Source organism: Crocodylus porosus, unplaced genomic scaffold (genome assembly GCF_001723895.1).
Source record: "Crocodylus porosus isolate Cpor-Errol unplaced genomic scaffold, CroPor_comp1, whole genome shotgun sequence".
NCBI classification, from domain to species: Eukaryota; Metazoa; Chordata; order Crocodylia; family Crocodylidae; genus Crocodylus; species Crocodylus porosus.
In genome coordinates, this window is record NW_017728886.1 from 102795414 (window position 1) to 102819007 (window position 23594).

At 44.4% G+C, this 23594-nt stretch overlaps 1 protein-coding gene across 1 annotated transcript in view; it reads right to left on the reverse strand.

Moving 5' to 3' along the window:
• The window catches only part of TMEFF1 (transmembrane protein with EGF like and two follistatin like domains 1), a gene marked incomplete at its 5' end in the record, with an annotated part of 255072 nt that overhangs the window by 80193 nt on the left and 151285 nt on the right, over positions 1-23594 (reverse strand). The window contains one exon of the mRNA XM_019536567.1: positions 10461-10590. Within this exon, the coding sequence (XP_019392112.1) occupies positions 10461-10590 (130 nt within the window). The remainder of the gene's footprint in view (positions 1-10460; positions 10591-23594) is intronic.

Sequence of the window (23594 nt, forward strand, 5' to 3'; positions counted from 1 at the left end):
CTTTCAGCATCTACTCTCTGCCACTACTATATAGGATACTAAGCAAGATAGACCCATGTTCTGACCCACTAAGTGGCAGTTTTTATATATATTAAGCATCTAAGGCCTGGATTATTCCTTCAGGATAGAGCCAGGATTCTTTTTCACAGGTGGTAATCAGGGGGCAGAAATCAGCCATTACAAAGGAGCCTTCCATAAAATGGACAACATTAGTCAAGGTGCGTGCAGAGTGGAACTGAAATTCCTGGAACTGTTTTTGACATCTCTCCACATTAAGGTTTTAATATCAGATATAAGGATCCTGCTCCATAACTGGAAGGGGAAACTTTCCCCAAATCATTTGCAAATTGTTCCACTCAACACAAAATCCAGTGAGGGCTTTCAACTTTAGCTCTTACACAATGCAGATTAATTCCTTCTCTTCCCCATGCAGGTGGCATACTAAACACAGAAGACCAGACAACATGGGATCTGGTAGTTTAAGAAGGATAAGGAATTAACACAATTCAGTTCAGTCCTCCAGCCAGCGTGAAAACCAGAACAGCAAACCTTGACTACCTGCCATTCATGCAGCAGTGAGGTTTACACAGTTAGCAATACATGAAGGAAGTCTGTTAAGAAGCGTGCCAGTTTAGCTCCCCGGAACACCCAGCAGCAACAGCTCAATTCTCTTCCCACTGGGTTTATAGCCCCACCCACGAAGAGCACTGGGGCTTACTGGCAATTACCCTTGATTTTCATATGCTTCAGGAGCTTCCTGAGAGGAATGCTGACAAGTCTAATTGCCAGCAGCTGTGGGGGATCCAGTTGCTGCAGACAAGGGTTTAACCTCTGACTTGCCAGCCAACATATCCAGAACATCCCTTCTGTTACACATCTGTAAAAGGCTTCTGAAATCATCTGATCCAAAAGTGTGTAATATAGTAGCATTTATTTTGCTAAATTATAGCTTCTGACAAGAAGTACAGATGGTCAGAAGATTAACGCCAACATACATTCATAAGGCATATTTTTGTAAGCCTGTTTCTTACTCTCAAGTAAATTACTTCTTAATAATAACAAGCAGACAGTGCATTTAGCAAATCCCCCTCTTAGCCTGGATAAAATAATTTATTCCCCTTACTAGGGTTTGTGGGGGTGGGGAGGCTCTCTAATAACTTATAACAACATAGCAAGCAAAATTTTGGTCAGTTATCAGAAAAAGGAAATACATTTTCCAGGATATTTTGATGACTTAGTGAGGAGAAACATGTAACAAGAGTTCTTTTCATATTTTAAAGTATTTGCTTGAATCCAAAGTAAATTCTCCCCCTCCCCACCCCGCTCAACATGGGGAAAAAGCCCCTCTTCTTGGGTTTGAGTTCAAGGCAAGGAGGCGGCTGGCTGCTGTGGCTCCAGCTCCAGCCCTGACCAAGGCCTAGGGTAAGAGTTAGGGCTGTGCGAAGCTTTGGTCCCTGATTCGATTCAGCCCAATTCGGTGGCCAAATTGCCAAATCTGAATTGAATCAGAGGACTCTTTAATCTCTCCAAACTGAATCACAACCCTCCAAATCGATTCAGAAAGATTTGGACATAGAGGTAGCTTTAAATGTTTTTTCTACATACGTCTAGGTATGTAGAGGTGACTAGGTACCTAGCAGGTGACTTGTGAATGCTGCGATGCTGGGGTGCATGGAGTGTCCCATAGAAGGGTGGACCAGAAGCACTTCTGATACACTTTCAGGTCCACCGGGGAGGGCCCTCCACACCATCCCAGCTTGGGAACTGATGCCTTCTGGGTCTGGGGGGGGCAGGGAGGGTACCTGGGGTCCCCCTGTGGCCAATTACCAAGCCATGGGGGTGCAGAGGTCCCCCTGTGCGCTCCCTGGCAGACCTGGAAGTACTTCCGGTCCACTTCCAGGTTTACCACTGAGCACGTGGAGCCCCCTCCCCACCCCCGCACTCCTGTGGGATGATCCATGCGCCCCAGCATTGAAGCAATCACAAGCTGCGCTGGTATGTTGAGATACGTAGAAAAAACTTAAAGCTGCGTCTATGTTTGAATTGCTGATTCTCCAAATCAGCATCGAATCTTCAGATTTGGATTTGATCAAATTGAAATCAGGACAGTGATCTGAATCACAAATCGGATCACTGTCCCTGATTCAGGCCAAATCCAAATCAAATAGGGCCCGTTTTGCACACCCCTAGTAAGAGTCAGAGCCTCAGCCACTGCCCCCTGTGCCACCTGCCCCTCACAGTCTCTGCCCTGCTTACATCCTGCCGCCCCTGCAACCCCAGCTTACCTTCAGTCCTGGCTCTGACTGAGCCTCTGACCCAACTCTGACCTGAGGCATGAAGGATACAGTGGCTCTGGCCACCACTCAGACAGGCAGCAGTGGTAGTAGCAGCTCTGGCCCCTGCTCTGGCTTTCATCCTCAGGCCAGGACTACCACTATTGCAACCAGGCCCAGGGCAGAGTAGGGCCAGAGCTAGAGCTGTGACTGAGGGTAAATGGTGGCTAGGGAGGGCTGGCAGGGGGACAGATTTAAGACAATCCTTCAATAATTAGCTTCTGTATGTGGAACATTATAACATTTATAAACTTTCCACGTATAGAAGCTAATTATTGGGTGTCATCTTAAATTCAAAGTCATCTTGGATTCTGTTAAATATGGTACTAGTTCAGAAATGAGCTTCCCAGAATTTCCTCCTTAAAGCTAAGAATGGATTAAATTAAGCTGCTCATTATATTCCTTTTCAGCACAACATGTTCTACTAATTATGCTTCCATGTGAATCTCCTACAGGAACAACCACATACTGTAAAAACCTGCGCGTTCAGGTTTCATAATAAGTTTGATTACTTCAAACTGCGGATCACCAGTTTAAATTAAAAGAAGTCTTGGGAGACTCTTTGTTCACTACAGTGAATTGTGTCATACAGGGAAAAAGCAGAAACTAAAAAAGCTACATCTAATAGAGAAACATTATTTGCTTTTAATTATGAATATAGGATGTTGTTTTCAGTTTAGTTGTCCCAATAAAAGGAACAATAGACTGTTCCCTCCAATAAATGTCATAATCTGAAAAGCTCAAATTTAAAAATGTACAAAAATATCAACAATTAAGTGACCGTGTATGATTTTTTTGTATGCAAACAGTACAAATCTGAGAGAAGTCAAAATCTTGGCAATATCTATATGTGATATACCAGTGAACAGGAACAGTAAGTTAAAATAAATAAAAGTGAAATCTCTCATTTTTCATCTTCAGGACTCCAAAATGCAAACTGGAAAAATGACTACTGGCTTCCTACTCATAAAGACAGAAAACAAATAAAGAATTGATAAGCATACTCTGAAACATTTCAAACATCAGAAGGCAATCTCTGCCCTTTTGTCCCAAATGCTCTGTTTTAGAGGCACTTGAGCTGATCTAGACAATTCAAGAATACCCTTGCTGCAGGGTAATTCACAGGTGGCACTGAGAAAGCTTAAACAGTGCATATGACCTTGTGTCGGCACATTTGAGAGATGTTCAATATTTGTAAACTGATCACAGATTTAGGGAAGTATTTATTTGTCTACGACCAACCACAGATCTGACCAATTCCTTTGTGGATATTAGAAGAACATCACTTTCATTAGCTATGGGAGATAAGTTTATAAAAACATATTTATTATGTCCTTAATTCTTAATCTTATACTGAAGTTTTATGGAAGAGGTACACTGAACTGGATTTTACACACTTCTCTAATTTGCTTCAAATTTTCAAACCGGTTCTTACATTTAATGCATGAATTTCATTAGATGTTTGCCATCTATAACTCCCACTATTTCAATAAGAGCTATGAATGCTGAACATCTCTACAGACATGGATGTTTGTAAATATTGCTTTTACATTAAAATTTGATCTCAATATTAGGACATGCTGCTTCATATACAGTCATCCATAGCCTCATAGCTACAATTAACCTTATATTCCCTAAAATACGATTTTGAATCTGAAATCCTGCAAAAGCATTCCAAGCTTTGCTATTTTCTAATTTTGTTTACTTTAAGGTCTGACAATTTAAAAAGCACATGTATGTTAGAAGGCTGATTTACCATTTCTCCTTGCAAAGCAAGGAAAATATAGATGTATTGCTAAATAAATCCGTGCCTTTACAAATCTAGTTTGATCTATTAATTAAAATGTTATCTAACAAGACATAGGCATTAAAAGCCTGACAAAAACGTACTATGTGTCTTTACCAATTCTGTGGTATAGGCTTGAACAGTTACGTTCACAATGGAAAACAATGGTCATATTCCACTGAAGTCAGTAAAAAACTGTGATGCCAGAATCATGTAATCAAAATGAGGATGTATTCTCAATAACTTCTGGTCCATGGTCATGCCTTGAACTACTGTGCAAACTGTTATGAAGTGATCCTGCATTTATTTCCCGAATTGTCTGCTTTATGTAGGTTTTTAAGAAATGGAAATGGATGTAAGGAATCCTCTCAGATTATTAACCAGTATTAACCAGTTAATCAGGCCCTAAGTTGTGATGCAGTAGTAATCAGTTAATCATGTCTTAAGTTGTGGCACAGTCCCATGTTCAATCAATTAATGGCGTGATAAAACAGGCAATAAACCACAAAGTTATTCTACTAAAAACGTGTAATAACTTTGTGGCTTGTTCTTCTCATGCCATTAATTGAATACGTGGCTAGATGCTCCCCTGTGGCTGGCAGCAACATTGACTGAGGGGCTCCCAGCCACAAGAGCACATCACCTGCTGCCAGCTTCACATCTGATAAAGCTCTCAGCAGCAGCAGCATTCCTCACATGCAGCTAAGGCAGTTCACAGGGAAGTAGCAGTCCCTGTGTTGTCTCCTCCACTGCGAGCCCCACAGCTGACAGGGCTCACAGGAGGGCAGCATGAGTAATGTTGCCACCACTGTGTGCCTTATCATCAGCTGTAGGGCTTGCAGTGGGGGGGGCAGCATGGGGACTGCTATAAGCCCCATCAGCTGCAGGGCGCTCAGCAGTGAGAGCCTGGGATCACAATCTTGGGCTCCCCTTCCACTGGCAATAAGATGTGATAAGATTGGATGCTGGCTCCCACAATCATGCCTCTTGTCATGCATATGTGGCATGGCAGGAGGTGTGATTGTATGGATCTCACATCAGATCCTATTAGGAGTTCTGCAAAATGTGACTATGCAATCCTGATCAAACTATGGACCATATAACAACACTTTGCCCTTTATACAAATTTGATGGTGACATTGCAGAGATACATTCCCTTTCCTCAACAGTATTAGACGAGTTAACAAACCTTAAACTGGACTTAAAATTGTTGCTCCAAGTCAGCCATATAAAAGAAGATCAGATCCTATCATGCCTTTACCTGAACATCTAGAGGAGAGCCCTAGCACACAGAAATCTAAGGTTGTGCATGCCTTGAAATGAACCAGATATGACTTGGTGCTTCTAGGTCCTACATACTTTACTAAGGTTGTTTCAGTGCTCCAAGTCTTCTTTTCTCATCTCTGCCTTTCACTCTCAGATGCTCACTATCAGCAAAGATTGTAGGGTGTTGGGAGAAGGAATTTACATTTGTCAGAGTTAAGTACCTTTCTCCTGAGTGAGATAAAGGCAACACTGATGACTGCTTCTCAGTTAAGGCTGCAAAAATGAAAGGCACTGGACTGTGGAAGTACCTTTTCACAGTCTGTTGTTATTATGGCCAAAGGGTCCTTAGCTGCCATCAGGAGTGGAGCCAGAGGGGCTGCAGTGGCATAGGTGCACCTCCCCTTCCAACCAGGCCTCTGAAGCAGCAGCCAGGGACTTGTCTTGAAGAAGGTAAATACTCTTCCCTTCCCCTCCCCTCCCTTCCCTTCCCTTTCTCTCTCCTCCCCTCCCCTGCAGGGGCTGTAGTAAGCCTGGGACTGTGTCAGGCCAGCTCCCCAGGATGTTCCTGACCAGCCTTAGAGCAGGCACAGAGTGGGAATGTGACCCCCTACCATTGTTGCAGTACCAGGTGAGCACAGCCCACACCAGGGTGGCAATTGGTCCTGTTTTATATCACACTGTCATGTTTTAAACATTTTGTTTTCTATCTATTTCTGAATTAGGGAAGGATTGCAAAAAGTCTTGTTTTTCAGTTCATTGGTGGAAATACATGTTAATCATTTGACCTCATGATTCTATTGGTTGTGCCTAGAGGTAGGGCAGTGCACAGCCAGGCGGAGCAGGGTTTCAAGGCAGCCAGCGAGGGGTGGGGTGGCCTTTTTGGGGTGGCCCCACCCCTCGCTGCTGATTGGCCATTGAGGCAGCGGCCCCATCCCTTACTACTGATTGGCCAAGGGAGAATGCCCCTCACCAAGGGGATGTCCTGTATTTTGGGGATGTGTCAGCGAGCACCTTAGCTCTCGTGCAGTCCAGGTGGAAGGCACATGAGTTTCCCTCACTCGAAGAAGGCAAAGAAACTGGCAACAGCAGCCAGTAGAGAGGGGGAGGAATAGGAAGGGGTAGAGTGGGAAGGAAAGAGGCAGGGATGTACCGCTGAGCAAGGAGGGGAAAGGAAGTGGGGAATACTTACCTTCCCTGGGGCTTATGTCAGGGGTGGGCAAAATGTGGCCTGTGGGCCGGATGCAGCCCACCAGGCCATTCTATCTGGCCCACGGGGCCCCTAAAATATTTAGAAAATTAATATTTATCTGCCCCTGGCTGCCTGTCATGTGGCCCTTGATGACTTGCCAAAACTCAGTAAGCAGCCCTTCGCCCAAACTAATTGCCCGCCCCTGGCTTATGTCCTTGGCTGCTGTTCTTGCAGTGTTGTCTGCAGGGGAGGAAGCTGAGAGTGAGGGATGCAGCCACCCTTGCAACAATGGTCCCTGCAACTGCATCCTCCTTTGTAAAAGCCTGGATCTGTTTCTGGTTGCCATGTAAGCTTTCACTCACTTGGCTGCATTCAGAAGTGAAGCTCTCCCTTCTATACTTTCTAGGCCAGATGGAGCCTTAGTAGAACTGTGTCAAGCCCTCACACATAAAGACAATGTGAGGACATTTTACATGGGCTGCTCCCCTGAAGAGTGTGACAAAGGCACCGGATGACAACACAACCAAGATTCTCAAAGAAAAGTTTCCACCCAGGACCTAGATTCTCCTGTCAGTAGAAACTGCAAAACTGTAGAACTGAAGGGCTGAATGAGGTATTTGCCTGAAATGTTCTCGGCTATGGGACTTTGATTGTTTGGAATCTGCAAAGCATTGAAAATGGAGTTTACTTGTTTATTTAGATATAGGTGTCTCTCTTCCATTTAGTAATTTTGAATTATTTGGATTCAAATTATGGCCTAGTGATTTTTTTTTGGCAAACAGTTTATTCATCAAAATTTGCAATATCTGGCCAACTGGAACAATTCATGAATCAAGGCTAAATTAGATAAATAGTTTAGACTGAATAAAATTGTCAACAAAGTTCAAATGTTTCTTCTGAGCATGTACTAACTAACTAGTTCCCTGACACTGGAGTGGCAAGGCACTGGTAGTGCCTTTCTCCTCCCCTGTGGCACGTAATAAGATAATTTTTACTTCAAAATTTAACTCCCTCTCTCTCTCTATTAAATTGGGTGCACCAATAAAGATTTTCTTGGCTGGTACTGATTCCCATAGCCAATTTACAGGAATGCAGCTAGGCACCTTGGAGAGCAGTGTCCTGTCAGTAAGTCTGTGTGGGGAAGGGGAGGGACATGGCAGGGGTAGATCAAGGCCCCCGTGGTAAGGAAAGAAGAGTGGCAGGGGCAGGCAGTGCCCAGCCAGGGCAGTAAATGGGACTCCAGGGCTGGGAGTGGGATGGAAATGTGGGCGGTTTGTCCAGGGGGCATGGGAACGTAGGAGGTCCCCGCTGCTGCGTGTACCCCCGGGGAAGGCATGGGGGGCATATGCCGCCCCAGGTTTGTGTACGGGGGGGGGTGGGCTGCCCACTGTGAGCTCAGGGCCAGGGATGACACCAGCTTCTTCCTGGTGGGGGGGCCAGGCCAGGGGTTGGCTTGGGGCAAGTGGGAGCGGAACAGGATCAGCTGCACGGGGCAGGATGCAGTGCTGGGAAGGGTGGCTATGGCAGGGCTAAGATGAATTTTGGGGTGGCTATAGCCCCCCAAGCTCCCCTCAGCGCTACCCCTGCTCACGGCACTCCACTTTGCTGCCTTTCCCTTGGGAGCCCTGCATCTTCTTCCCGCCCCACAGCGAGAGGCTCCCAAGGGAAAGGCAGCAGAGTGGAGTGCCCTGAGCAGGGGCCATGCTAGAGGCGGGGTTAGGGGGGCTATAGCCACCCAAAAATTCACTTTAGCCCCAACCAACCCCCACTGGAAAATACTGATGACCCCTGCTCCATCTCATTAAAAATCCAAATATCTACTTCAGGGTTGGATAGGTAGCATATTACTTATATGCTGATGACTTAGAATGCAACTGCTGCTATTACTCTCTGAATCATCCAGTTCTGAGGAAGCCAGCCACCTGCCTCTTAGTCAGCTGGCTTCATAATCCTTGAAATATGTTCATAGATTCAGGATAGTTCTAACAATGTGTCCAAGACCTCTGACCGGCATTCTGTTATAGGGGTTGTCTGTTTGTCTGTCTTTTTCAATCATTCTGATAACATTTAGGACCAGAAAATCAAACTATAAATTTAATATGCAACAGTCATTTAGACTGGGTGGATTTGAGTAATATAAAAGTAATGTTGTTGTTCATGCTATTGTGACATGGAGAAGTCCCAATTATGGAGCAGGGTACCACACTCCTACATGTTGTACAAATGCAGAACAAAAAGACAGTCCCTGTCCCAAACATTTTATAGTCTAAGACAAGAGATACCAAATGGATACAGAAAGAAGGAATAATACCAAGAAATAATGAGACATTTGTCAGCATGATAGGCTGAAGTCTCAGCACTTCAGCAGAGTAGCCACTGTCAAGTGTTTTGTAGGCATCATAAGAACAGACAGTCTTAAGGAGAGATTTTAAGGAGGACACTAAAGCAGCTTTGTGGCTAGTTATGGGGAGTTCCTATCAAGCAAGAGAAAGCATGAAAGAAAGAATGGAGATGTTTATTTGAAAATCTAACAAACCAGTGCTGTAGGGCTGCCTGGAGGTAAGAGTCAACCTCTCCATAATGGAGAGATACTGGAAGATAAGTATGATCGGAACAGGGTGTAAAGAGCCTTAAAAAGTGCAGACAGGCAGCTTATCTTCGATGTGTAGAGCCAGTGATCAGATGCCCACAAAGTAGTGGCAGTCAAAGCACAAGGCTAGGAAAACAATTTTAGCATTGCTTTCTAAACAGATATGGGCAGAGCAAGCCTGTCTTTATCATAGTAAAAAAAAATGATGGAATAATCAAGATGTGAGATGGTGAAAGCCTGGACAATAGTTTTACCTGTGCAGATGGATAGAAAAAGCCCTCTTAAAGATGCTATGAAGAAAAAAGATAGTAGGATCAGAGTCAAAGATGACACACACCAAGGTCACAGGCCTGAATTACAGGCAGAATGACGGACAGCTGTCCAGAAGAATTAGAAAGGAAGTTAGCTATCCCATAGTACATACATTTGCCTCCCCCCTAATGTTGCTAAATCAAAGCCCATCACATCCAGTTCATGGGCAGATGGAATGGATGCCTGAACACAGAAGCAGTTTTCTTGAAGAGAGATTTCTTTCTCTAAAAGAACCATCCAAAATGATTAGGGCACTTCTCAGTGTGTTCAAAAAAAGGAGTAAGGAGAAAAAAGGAAACTACAAGCCATGATCAGGACAGCATCAGACTCATTAAGAGTATCCTGATACAGTATTAACACTGAATAAAAATCAGGTCAGAAAAGCTATCACCTATAATACACAGGAAATCTACACAGCAGGCAAATGGCCTGCCTAGATAATAAGATCAAAGCTTTTAGTTTGTTGCTTCTATTTATTTGCCAGAAGCAGGTTATATTAGCCACTGCCTTCCCAACATATATGTGGTTGTTTGCAAACGTATAAGTCAAGATCTTACTAATGGGGTTCACCTACGAGAACTCTTGTGATCCACTACATTCAGTAGGACTCCATATATGTATAAGAATGGTGGGTAAACCATTTGCTGGATATAGCCCAATTCTGTACAACCAAAATACGATTCATAGAAAATAGACCCACATGGAGTCTGTGCAATTTGGTCTTAAGCCTTTTAAGTCATAAAGCTTCTCTGATGAGTAAGAATCATTCACCGGTTGTTTCCCCAGCCAGAATACTTTTTCCTTTTAAATATTTTGATTGGTTAATACATATACGAGAAGCCCTGTACTTCTTATTAATATACTTCAAAAGTAAAGGTAATCTGTGCTCTCCAAATTTTTTGCAATTTAATTCTAGAAAATGCATTAAAACAATGGGAAACCATAATATTATTTACTAACAAAGCATAATCACATCTTACATACCAGAATAACAAGGTCCTCTTGCTACCACTGTTATCTCTTTCTGATGCTTGCAAGCAGCTCTCCTGAGGAAGCATTCATTTTGGTAAGTGTCTCCATTTGATCCACAAACAGGAATATAATTTGTGTGACACTGAAAAAGATAGTATAACGTCAATAACCACATGTGAATAATTGTAAATGTAAGTTAATATGTACAAAAACAATCCTATGTTCAAGTGTCAGTTACTTAAGAGTAAATCATTGTTTTGTTCAGTTAAGAATGACTTAAAATAGATTAGTATCTCAAAACAGCTATGTATCTTTCTTTCATCTACCATCAAAATTATATTCTACCTCTTTATGGGCTGCAAGATTACTTTAGCAGGAAAGATTAAAATAACTCTGTAAGTATAGCTAGATTTGATAAGTGCAAAAGGGAATATGATATTCATCTATAAGAATTTGAAGGGTAAAATATAAAAACCCTAAAAAACAAGAAAGAAAAGTTCTATAAAGCATAGTAACAATATATAACAGGAAGTGATATGTGGTAGCCAGAACCAGAGGGGTTAAATCAAAAAATATATGCTCTTGGAAGCATCTGGTAATTGTCTTAAGCAGTTAAGATTAGCTAATGCAAAGCTTATAAGTTTGCAACCTACAAGTGGAATTTGTCTGTCACAATTTAACCAAGTGTTGAAACTGTTTGCACTGATCATGGGACCACTGAGCCCCCAAAATAAGCAGAGCTACAAGATTAGCTGATCTAACATGTTTTTTAAAGTCAAGCCATAACCAGATCTGACCACCTAATATAATCAGCGCATTCCAAGGAATCCAGGAATAAAAAACTAAGGAGTTGAGCTTTGGCAGGTAATGCTAATTTGAAACCTCAAAGTAATGTGGTATAATTTGCTTATTAGGTGAACCTGAGTTCAGGCGGTAACCTTTCATGATAATTTCTAACACCTTTTGATCCCATAGGGTAACAGCCATAGGGCAAGATTGTAAGTGGCTCTAAAGCCAACAGATTAGCATAAGATAAGGTATAAAGATGCATGTATGTTAGGTGACCAGCATGAAGGACGGGACAGAAGGACCATCGCTGTACCACGCCTGCACCCCAGACTCCCAGTGTGAGTGAGGACCGGATCCTGACCAAGGGACCTTCCCGCTGACCCCTTGGACAGCGTTGATCGGGGACACCTAACTTTGCTGAAACAACTTGGAGTGCACCTGGCATAGAAACACTGCCGATAAGTTGCCAACCCATATGGGAACTCTTTGTCATTATATTTGTTGTTATCATTCACTATTAGCTCTTTATTACTGTACTATCTGTTTGTCGCATTAAACTTTCTGTTAACTATTGTATACTAAGCTATAAGTAAATTTGCCTTTACTTCACTCCTGACTCGCCTCCTCGATCCTGAACCCAGCAGCCTCACGGCTGATACACTCACAGCACATAGCTGGCCAGTGACAGTGACTTTATTTTTCAATCCTATTTATTGTAAATGAGACTCACCACGTCATGGTATATTTATATTTTTGTTATGTATAATGAGATACCAGGATGGGTCCATTAAAAAAAAAAATAAAGAAAGAACAATTCCTTAAATAACTCAATACTAATTATGAGCAGCTTTGGTATGGACACCCGGTATTTTACACAGAGACATTCTAGCCTAAAAAAGACAGGTAAATATTTCCTGTAGGTATAGCATATATACAAATATTATCCAGGACACATAATGTAACCCCAGTCTGTCAAATAGCCACGAATGATGTGCTAGGCCAGCAGTTGGCAACGTTTCTTGGCCGGAGTGCAGAAAAAACCACAATGTCTACCTTGGAAGGTGCCGGAGTACCAACATGCCAGAGCCCGGAGCAGCTGTTTGCAGCCTCCCAGCTACAGCCAGCCCATGGAGCCCGGTCTGCTTGCAGCAGGGCTTGCAGCCTCCTAGCCACCTGCTGGGAGCAACCTGGGCTCTGTGGCTGGCAGGAGCTGCTTAGAGCCCAGGCTGGCAGTGGTGTGCTGAGCAAAATGGCCTTCCGTGCCATGCTCGGCATGCACTCTGGGGGTTGCTGACCCCTGTGCTAGGCCATTCCTTATGAAGGAGATGCGGCAAACTCTTATCTAAAGCAAGACAACTGCCCACTAATTTCTTTAGGGCCTGATCCAATTCCTACAATATACTACATCCAGGTCCTTGAAACCACAAGGAAAAACAGCAAATATGGCAACTTTACTGAAAGAAGTTGCATCTGTGTAATGGTACATGGATTTAACTAAACTAATGCAAGAATTGCCACAAAAGTTGGATTAGTTAAGTCAACTTGGTGCAACATTTATATGTAGACAATCCCCAAAATGCATTCGGTTATTTCTCTGAGGTTTGGGTACAGTTCTCTGAAGCTGAGCTTGTCTCTTTGTTTATTGTGAAATGTCTATGATCAGTTTGTCATCCCCACCATTTCTGACATATGAGCAACTAAATTGTTTTACTATTTTACGTTAATTTTAAAGAAAATTATTCTTGCTCCCCATCAAAGACCAGCTGCGAATGGAATACACCTGCAGAAACAGTAGCAGTTCATTTTGCCAGTTCTGAAAAATGCTCGTATCTTTGTGATATCCTGTAGGTATTCTAGCCCAGCCTGTTATCTTATAGGAGTTCATGCTAAACACAGTCAGGGTTAGTGAACTGTTGGAAGGGAGAATTTTTTTGAAGAACTGTATTGTGCAATATTCCGGATGTTCAATCTAAAAGATGGTGTGTATTGTTTAAAGTTGCCAGTTTCCACTCCAGGAATGCAAACAGGTACAGATACACAACATGTTTACACTGTACACTGAAGAAATTTACACCAGTATATATGCCAGAGTAAATTTACCCTCAAGATGCAATGAACATGCAACCAGGACCTAGCTAGTTACACTGGAGAGAACCCCATAGCATTTATAGCTATTATGATGCCCTGCCACTAGGCATTGGTAAGCCAGTGAGTATAATCTGCAACTGGGTCTACCCAGTGGCTTCTGGGAGTGTTCTCTGGGAATTAGTCTGAATCCAGTGGATCTTAGGAATCTGTGATGAGAATATCAATCAGATCACTGTTCCCTTCACACTAAGTCTTCAGTGATGCATGCTTTTCTGTGTTCAAGGGTTAGCTGCACTGACTGTTTCACTACCTCTTCTCTGTCACTCTTCATGGCCTGCTGTGCAAGATGGTTTTCTACGGCCAGGAGAGACAGATAGTGATGACTTCATTCTTGAGAAGGATGACACGATTCTGCAAACCAACATGGACAATATTGGTTGGGTGCAAATGTCCTTTCTGCCATGCAGTTACTGAATAAGGTAAGTGAACCTGGATTGGTGGAAAGAATATGGCTGCAGATCCAGGGTGATCATCACTGGCATCACAACTACAGCATGACCAGGGGTACATTTCTGGAGATCTGCGTATATCTGTTTTTGGAGCTGTAAAGGCAGACCACCGATATGCGAGTCCCTTTAACTGTGGTAACAAAAGACAAAATCTGGCGAACTGTCTCCGGCCCATAGTCTGGCACTGTCAAACCAGTTGCCAAGAAAGCCATGAAGGTGGTGTACACAGGTATGAAGATGTCCCATAAATCTTAAAAGAATATTCCCACATGGTTTTCACTAACTGCATCAAAGCAGACTGGGGTGGGGGGGTGAAATGTGCATGCCCCCATTCTGAGCCCTGTTCAAAATACACCATTCACTAGAATACATAAATAGCTAGGGATTCTTCTCCAGTGTTTTGCAGGGTATGGTGAACCTCAATTAGAGCATCACAGATGTCACAGCTATCACACCTGCATTGAAATAAATGGTGCCACCATCCTTCGCCTTATTCCTGTTCACCCTGCTTATATACTCCTGATGGAAATTTGGTTGATGAAACCTTACAGAACATTTCTGGCCCACAGAAATGAACTCTTTTATTAATTCTTCAGCAGCTGCCACGTGGTTGTGGAATGTGCCTTTGGAAGACTCAAGACCAAGTGACAGGCCACGATGAATGGCTAAATCAGGGGTGGACAAAATACAGCCTACCACCTGATTGTATTTGGTCCATAGGCTAGGAGCCACAAAGTCACTGGGTCTGGCCCATTGGGAGCCAGCAGCTCCAGCTGCTGCATTGTGCTGGTGCATGTGCATGTCCTGGCCCTGTCCGTACCTCATACCAGCTTCCAGCTCCTGCCCCACACACTGGAAGCAATGCTGGACGGATGCTGGCATCAGCAGTGGATGCCCCGATCTCCAGTGGGTATCTGCCAACAGCATCCACAGGTGATGCTGGCGCCAGCATATGGGGTAGGAACTGGTATAAGCTATGGACAGGGCCAGGCCATTGTGGATTGTGGTGTGCCATAGCTTCAGGATGGTTCTAGTGGGGAGGGGGGAGAGACAGAGAGAGATGTGGCCCTGCCCACGATGAGGTGGGCAGAAGCTACTGCTGGGCACCAAGAATAAACAGGACCTGGCAGCAGGCATGGCCACCTCCTGCTTGCCACTGCCAGAGGCCTTCTCACTGTGGCTGCCTACAGCCTGTGCCAGGGCTGCCCTGCAGCTCCTCCCTACTGCTGCCACCAGCGCCCCCTCCAGGCTGCCCCAGCCCCTGCACCCACTGGGGTGGCAGCACCAGCAGCAGCACAGACTAAAGGCAGCTGCAGTGAGAAGGGCCCTGGCAGCGGCAAGGGGGATGCAGCTGTGTTTGCCAGGTCTCACTTTTTTCCAGTGCACGGCAGCAGCTTCTGCCTGGACGCTGCTTCTTCCGCACCCTGGCCAGTGACACCAAAACTTGGCAGCAGCTCCAGCCCTTCCTCAGGGTAGAAGGGTAGCCTGGAGGTGGCACTGGTGGTGGCAGGGGCTCTGGCTGAGCTGCCCCTGCTGAAGCTGCTACCCACCCATGCCCAATCCAGCTCCCTGCCTGCCCACAGCCCAATCCCATAGGGAGGTTTGGTGAGCTGTTGCATGGGGATGGGGGATGGGGGGTGTTGACCCAGCCTGCAAGAGCTCTCCAAAATTCCCTATATGACCCACAGGCCCAAATAATTGCGTACCCCTGGGCTAGATGCTTATGAACACTACCTGCCCATCACAGTGTTGGATGCCTCCATCTTATATAGTATGTGTGGCCTGAGAAGACATAGTGGAGAAAGGTTAGATGACTTTGTGCAAGGGTGTTCTGGGGCATCATGCTTGAGGGTTTCATTTGCTCATGCATACATTCACTCATAACACACAATACAGGTTCCAAAACTTGAATCTTATTTTAATGAACAAATAACAGAAATTACTTAAATTCCAACCTGGCAAAACTCAGTGGTTTACATAAATTGGGTCTAGGATAAGTACACATAGAAATTTCTCAAGTGCTTTTTTTCCATCTTTTGAGGAACTTCCTGCTCAGCCCCAGTGTGTTGGGTTGGATCATTAGGTCTGCTGGAGGGTTGAGTTGTTCATGGAAGGTAGCATCTCAGGCAGCACCAGTCTCTCCTGAATAAGATAACACCTGGCCTTTCAGGGCACTCCTGTGCAATTGTAGCTGCTCAAGGAAGTTTTCCTTGGGTGCTGACAGCTCTTGATCCATGAGGCACACTAGCTGGTCCTTAGAGGGGTAGTGTGGTTCCCTGAATGAAACACTGACAGCAAGCAGGAATATGCAAAGGGTTGTTGGAATACGGATGACTGTTGGTGAAAACTTTGGTCTAGAGGAGGAAAAGACTTTGTCTTTGACTGAACACTTGGGGCCATATGGTGGAGCCTGGCATCAGTGAGTGAAGGGTATGGGTGGGCTGTATTGGTGTGCTACTGTAGGAAAGAGAGTGGCTGCTGGTCATAGTAGAAGGTTCCCACTGTGGACATCCTAGAGGCAGCCTCCAGGACTGCTGTCTGGCAGTTCATCATCACTGTCAAAAGACCCATGTCTCTCCCTCTCCTCCATTAGACCCTCCCGGATGGTGTCTACTGCCTATATAACTATCTCCTCTGCAAGCCTGGAGACCTGGTCAATTCTCCTGATTACAGACTTGGATGTCCCAGGTGGCTCTCTGATCCCCTATCAACCAGGGCAGTACTTTGATCGTGGTAGTAATGTCGAGGTTCCTGACACTGCACTGTTGCTTCAGCCCACCTCTCAGAGGATGTGTACAGCTTGGCCACTGGTTCCTCCTTCAACAACTGTCACCTCCTCCTCCTTGTTGCTGACTACTCAAAGCTGGAGCAGGGTCTCATTCTTAAATGGTAGGTCTTCCCAGGTCTCTGGTCTGTAAGGAAATTATTTTAATAATTAGTCGTTACTTCAACCTCTGCTGCAGAAATAGGTTTTGATACATTTTTCATTTATATCATGCCACTGCCAGTGTCTGTCTCCATTTTGGGTAGCCTCTTTCAATGGTGAGTAGTACTTTTGCATAGCTACTCAGTGACTGCTGTTGAGTCCTAGCTTCTGTGGTCAGTGGGATGAGAAACGGTGATTTTTTTTTTATTTCTTGCCATTTACAGAGCTGTTATCTGTTTGCTCTGGCTCACAGAAGAAATGAGAAAGAGTGCTCTCCAATAGGGTTGGGTTTGCAATCACTGTCACTTCCAGACACTAGTTAGTCACTTTTCAATATTTTTAGCCTGCCTGCATCATAGGCAAACATTCCTGATCTGGTTGAGCAAGCATCAGAAAGGTACCGTCTCCAAAAGGCCTGGAGAGACCCATGTCAATATGCTGTGCTGCCTTAGGAACCAACTGGTCTGATAGGAGGTTCTATAGCAACGGATGGGCTTTGTCTGCCATGCTGGAAACAACATGAAGCTAGTTCTACCCATAATTTTGGGAGGAAAATTACTACTGTACTTAAGTAATGCTTTTTCCCATATAACACCAGATTACAGATGCATTTGGCTAATCATATATACTTTGCTGTGATGCAGTGTCCATATTGAAAAGCATGCTCTGGGAGGTTTTAATTTTGTAGAGCAGGGGTTGGCAACATTTTGGGTGAAGTGCCAAAAGCACCTCAACCTAGACTTTTAAGATGTTGATGTGCTAGGGGTTGATGGCAGGGAATGTATGAGAGGCCCGATCTTTGTTCTGGCAGTGCAGCTTTGGCCTCTTCCCCACTGTGCGCTCTGAGGTGTGTGTACAGCTGCCACCGGCTAGTGAGCTAGGCTGGGGCTTGAGACCCCGCTGCAGCTATTTGTAGCCTGCCCACCACCTGCTGCAAGCAGCCCAGGCTCCGTGGCTGGCGGTGGCTGCACACAAAGCTCAGGGCGCACAGTGGGGAAGGGGCCAGGGTTGAACTGCTCCGGCCCTTTCTCCACCACACCTGAGATGTGTGTGCAGCTGCTGATGGCCACAGAGCCAGGCTGGGGCTCCAGAACCCAGTGCATCAGTTGCAGCTTCCCAGCTGCCTGCCATAGCCAGCCTGGGCTCTGGGCAGGCCTCTGCTGCCTGCCACATAGCCTGGGCTACTCACAGCAGAGCTTGCAGCCTTCCTGCTGCCTACTGTGAACAGCCCAGGCTCTGTGGCCAGCAGCAGCTGCTCAGAGCCTTGCTCAGCTGTGTCGTACCAAGCAAAAGGGCCTCACATGCCATGTTCTGGGCACATGTGCCGGGGACTGCCTCTGCTGTTGTAGAGTGAAAAAGTTTAATGTTAATTTCTATTTGTCCCCTTCTCTGCTTTTTCATGCTTCATTGATTTATCCCCATTCCCTCTGTGTCCTAGTGCCCCTCAATCTTGTTAAAACCTTTGTGTCACAGCAGTTCCATTGCCTGAGGGGTGAGAGAAGGAGGGTTTTCTTAATCATGTGTAGATGGTGGGAACTAAGTCTGATATGGCATCGAGAGAGACAAGTAAGCTATTTATTTCAAAAGCCAAGAACATGGATATTAATTTCCATTCTACTTTAACCTGCCTGTTCCTGTGTTAATCAATCAACTTTCTCACTTCTGTTCTGCCTGATGCTGCAATCTTTTTCCTTTGACAAAAAGTTTTTCACTTTAAAGCATCTGCATTGGTTAGAGTTATGTTCCAAAGACAGGAGCTGATGACAGCTAGTTTTTTTAAGGACATAAAGAGGACACCTACAAATCAGTAGTGCCTATATTGTTTCCTTTGGTTCAGCAGCCCACTTGACCCACTTGGAGGGCTGAGTGGCTTTGTCTGGTGGATAACAATGCTCTCACCTAAAGATTAAAAAAAAATCACCCTATGATGTTAACACTTAAGTACTTAGCACTTTTTAACAACACTTGGTGCCTAAGTCAGTGCAATAGTCATTCTTCTCCCTACCAAACAGAAAGCTCCACCTCCAAATGTCCCAAAACTTAATGGACACAGGACTTTTTGACTTTTTTCCTGTTATTGGCTACTTGGTTCTGTCAGCACGACTTGAAAACCTTTGAAAAGGGACTTAAGGGGATCTTGAATATCATGGTCAGGTAAGGGGTGTGATGCAGGACACAGGGACTCAGCACCACTAAGGTGGACACGTTTTTATTGTGAGGAGGTCATTGTCAGGGTAGGCTGCCTGTGGTAGGGCTGATCTGTGGGTAGTTCTCTAGGGAAGGGGGAATGTGGAGCACTGGAGTATGGCCATGATGATTCCTGCCACAAGGAACTCTGTAGGGTTAGTCATTTAACAGTTCATGGAGAATCTTTCCCTGAAGAGCCAGCAGCTTGTTGCTGTGTCATCCTCAAGCTGCAGGAAGACAAAAGGGATGAAAGAGTGGAGAGGACCCTGGTCATCCAGAAGAGTAGGTGATGACTGGACTGGGCAGAGCAGAACACCAATGTTGGGGCCCTCCAGAGGTATACTATGTCCTGATCTCAAAGAAGTCACAGAGCCATTGTCATGCACAGTTTAGTCCCAAACCTGGGGGAGGGATGATGGTTTTACATTTTTCATCACATTTCATCAAGTTAATGGATCCATGTGAAAGGGAAATTTGAACAATGGCTGTGAGTATGGTTTCTGAATTTAGCAAATGTAGGAAGTCCCAAGGAAACTTCTATCCCTATCTCCACAGGTGGCAGAAAGGGGAGGTGGGGATGGAGAAATGGTGCACCATAGCAAAATTCCAGTCTGGGGTAGGGAGTTATGGCTTAGGTGAAATGTTTCCCCATTCAGAATGTGTGGGGAAGACTGGGAATTGTAGTATATTTCCCTGAGCTGTGGGAAGACCAAGGGACCCATTCTACACTTCCCAATCATGAGGCCAGGGAGAAAAGACTATTTCAAAAATACCTTTTTCACTTTGGGACAAGGGAAGTTAATTGTTCACACAAACTATAGGGGGGCCACACAAAGCAGATATTTTGCAAGGATACATATACATTTATTGGTATAGAATGACTGGCACTCTCTTAACTGAGCAGTGAAATTCTTTGATCTACCATTGTCTCAGCTGAAAGACACACAGTCTTTAGAAGCAGTAGAAGCCTACTGTACATATATTGGGTTAGGGGGTTGTTGAGGCCACACTTACCTTCATCCTTAGTGACAGGGACTGCAGGGAAGTCAGGCAGATGCCTGTGAGGCACAAGACTGTATCTCTGGAACAGTTGTTACAGTTGACACTGATTCAGCAATGCTGGTGCCATCACAGATGTCCTCCACTGTTTGGGGCACCAGCTTTTCCTTCTGGATATCACAGAAGTGAAGGCTTTCTGTAGTCACATCTCTCCACCCTTGCCAAAGTCCTCCTCCATATGCCTCCCTCCTCCACTGTTTTGGGCCAGAAGATGAGTTGAGCTAGAAATTGTAGCTAAGTGATGTTTTCTCCTGACAGGATCCTGAGCTGCTTTTCATAAAATGAGCGCACCACCCTCTCATAGCACTCAGTTGGTATCTCACACCATCTTCAGGTCCTTTGTATGTCATCTTGAGGTCCTCGATTCTCTGCTGGTACTGGCTGGCTTCCCATTCATATCCTCATAATGGTGTTTGCATCACTATTCTTGTGTAGACAACTTTGCTGAGATGGTTTCCAAAGTGCCTGCTGCACATCCAGCACAACCCAGAGGGTCAGGAGGTAAAGGATCAACTTGTATCTCCAACTCTGTGACCAGTGCATACAATGCATCTCAGTTCTTTGGTGGGTTTTCATTATGTATTTTGGTGGGCTTCCAGTATGCATTTTGTTTGCCAAACTGCAAAGGACAATGATCCAGCATAACTGAGGTGCTATCACCCCTTCACACTTCCTTAGCATAGGGAAGGGTCATATGGTATGTCCATTCCTCAGGAGCAGTTAAGAGAGTTGACAGGTGGGGAGAGGGGACAGTGTGGCTGTGGTGGTGAAATGCAAAGCACAGTGCAATTATTTCCAGTTAGCCTTTCCACTACTCCGGGCAACAGTAGTGGATGCACAACACATACACTGGTATAAATTTATCCAGTGTAAATGTACTTCTTCTATCTTTGTCAGTTGTAACCTTATATTAGAGTTACTCTTCCTACTCTTAATTTAAAGAGTTGGTGCTTAAAGAAGCATATAACTTGGTATCAGGACATTTTCTTTAATCCTAGTGAACTGAACAGAATACCACAGACTCCTCCAATTTACTATCTACCTAAAATACACAAAAACCTTGTGCCAGATGTTATTTAAGAATTTTAGAATTGTTGTTAATTTTTCCTTTTGTTTTTCCTAACTAAAACTTACTTTTTCCAGAAAGGCTGAAGTGTATTACCTTATTTAAGAGAATTCCACCAAGAACTGATGCCTTTCCAAAACACCCTTTGAAATGTCCCTTTGCTCTATTGGAACCGAAGATATAAAGCTTCACCACCTGTCTTCAAATGAGGCGTATTAGAATAATGCTGTGCCTCACCTAGAAAGCTAGTTCTGAAGTACCAGAATCTAATACAACTGCAAAAGCACACACTGGGGTTTCTTTTGATTTCTAATCCCTTAGGCACAAAATACTAGATATTGAACAAAAAATTAAATGAAGGCCACCTTATGCTTATTTTGCAGTGTTGTAAATTCTCACAATATTATCACAAGTTGCATGATAATTGGTATTTTCCTCAAAACCCAGAGTTCCTGGAGATTTATGATGATACATAAGAACACAGCACTTGAAAGGACCCGCCCTGAGCCATCAGGTATGGTCCCTTTTATTCATAGGCAACCATTAACCCAAAGGATCCCCAAAATGGCCATTTTAAACCTTTAAACACAAATACAAAGCACAGTACTTAAAACATCACACAGCATATCACTGATAAAAGAAGGGGAAATGCAGACACCACCAATATCTTGCTATTACAGTGACAGGGAAGTAATGGATTAATATGTTCTTAAAAGTTTCTAGGAATAAAAGGTCATGCTACATGGTACAGAGCAGTGGGAATGAAGCTTTTTGGCAGGCACACCACAAATTAGCTCTTAGTGTCACTCCAATCCCCTTCCTCTGCCTGATTTGCTGCTCTGCTTGATGCTCCCTTGACCTGTGCTCCCTGCCTTATCTGTTGCTTTGCTTTCTGCTTCCTTCCCTTTGCTCTCTGCCTAATTTGTTGCTCTGTTTTCTTCTTCCTGCTCTACCTGCCACTGTGCAGCCTGTCTCCTCACCATTTTGTTGTGTGCCACACAGAAGACTGTCCATGCTACTTGTGGCACCCCCACTGTAAGTTGGCTACCCCTACTACACAGGAACAAAATCCTTCCCCCTTCCCCAACAACTCACACACGAACGTGCCAATCTGACCTAAGCAGACAAATAAAACACTGTAGCCAGGAACCTCTGAGCTTTCTAAGTACTGGCAGGAGCATCAGCACACCCCAGCAAAGCCCCTCAGCCTTGTGGGCAATGTTCCTAAGGGACCTAAGCGTAGTACGTGGTTTACAACCTGACACCATGGTCATATTGTCATACTCAAAGCCCATATCAGGGCCTCACCATGAGGCCCAGCGCACAACAAGCTCAGTCAGGCTAACATCCAGGCGAATCCAGCTGGTTTGTGCATAGAACGGGTGTAGGGGAGGTGGAGCCCCAGGAACATCCACTGACAACACCTCCCATCAAGTCCCAACATGGAGGGAACCCCCCACTCTTACACAGAACAGCTAGATGTGGCAGGAAAGTATTAGGGGCTTCTGTGGGGAGGAGATACACAATCAGCAAAAGTGCCCAAGAGAAACCAGAGGCAGAATAAGAGTAACTGATCCTGAGCCGCTCGGGAAAGGCGACATGAAGACTGACAGGTACAGTTTTTAACAGATTTCTGGTATGTGTTCATTCTTGTGCACAGTTGTTTGATCTTACAGCTGAACCTCCAGAAATGTAATATATCTTATCCAACACACCAGATGGCCTGACAGAAAATATGTAGGAAAGACCAAACAACTGCGGACCAGAATGAACACACACGGGAATCTATTAAAGACAAGAATACCCAATTACCTGTGGGGGTGCATTTCTCACAAGAAAACCACTCTCTCTCCAATCTCTCAGTTCTAATCCTCAAAGGGATTTTACAATACACTTTTCACAGACAAGCCTATGAACTTCACTTCATCAACCTCCTGGATACGAAAAATCATGAGCTAAATATAGACATCAGATTTATGACACATTATAACCTGCCTGACATCTGATTCCCCAGGTACCTCTCCACTATTTACCTACTACATTCATCCCCTCTCCCCCCACTGCACCCCTCAGCCTGTCTCTCACCCACTGACTCCTCAATTTACATCTTTACTGACTGGCTGTCTTCCATGCACACCAGCCTCTGGTTTTTTTACTATTCATTCTATCTAGGAAGAGCACACATCAACTGCAGATGCCTCCTCAGCCTGACAAAGGGTTTTTAAACCCAAAAGCTTGCTAAGAAATGTTTTTCCAACTATTTAGTTGGTCTAATAAAAGATATTAAATTTACCTTAAAGAACCTTGTCTGCAATATATGTCTAACTATTTTATAATAAATTAGATTCACCATATACAATTCAATCAGCAGGGTGGCATAATACATCAATGTCAGGTCTGGCTCAAAATTCCTTTCTTTTTCCTTTCTTGTTTCTGGGAAAAATTATCACATGTCCTAAGGTAAGAAGGCAGAGAACAGGGGCCATGCATTCAATACTTCCCCATTCCTACATGCATCTATA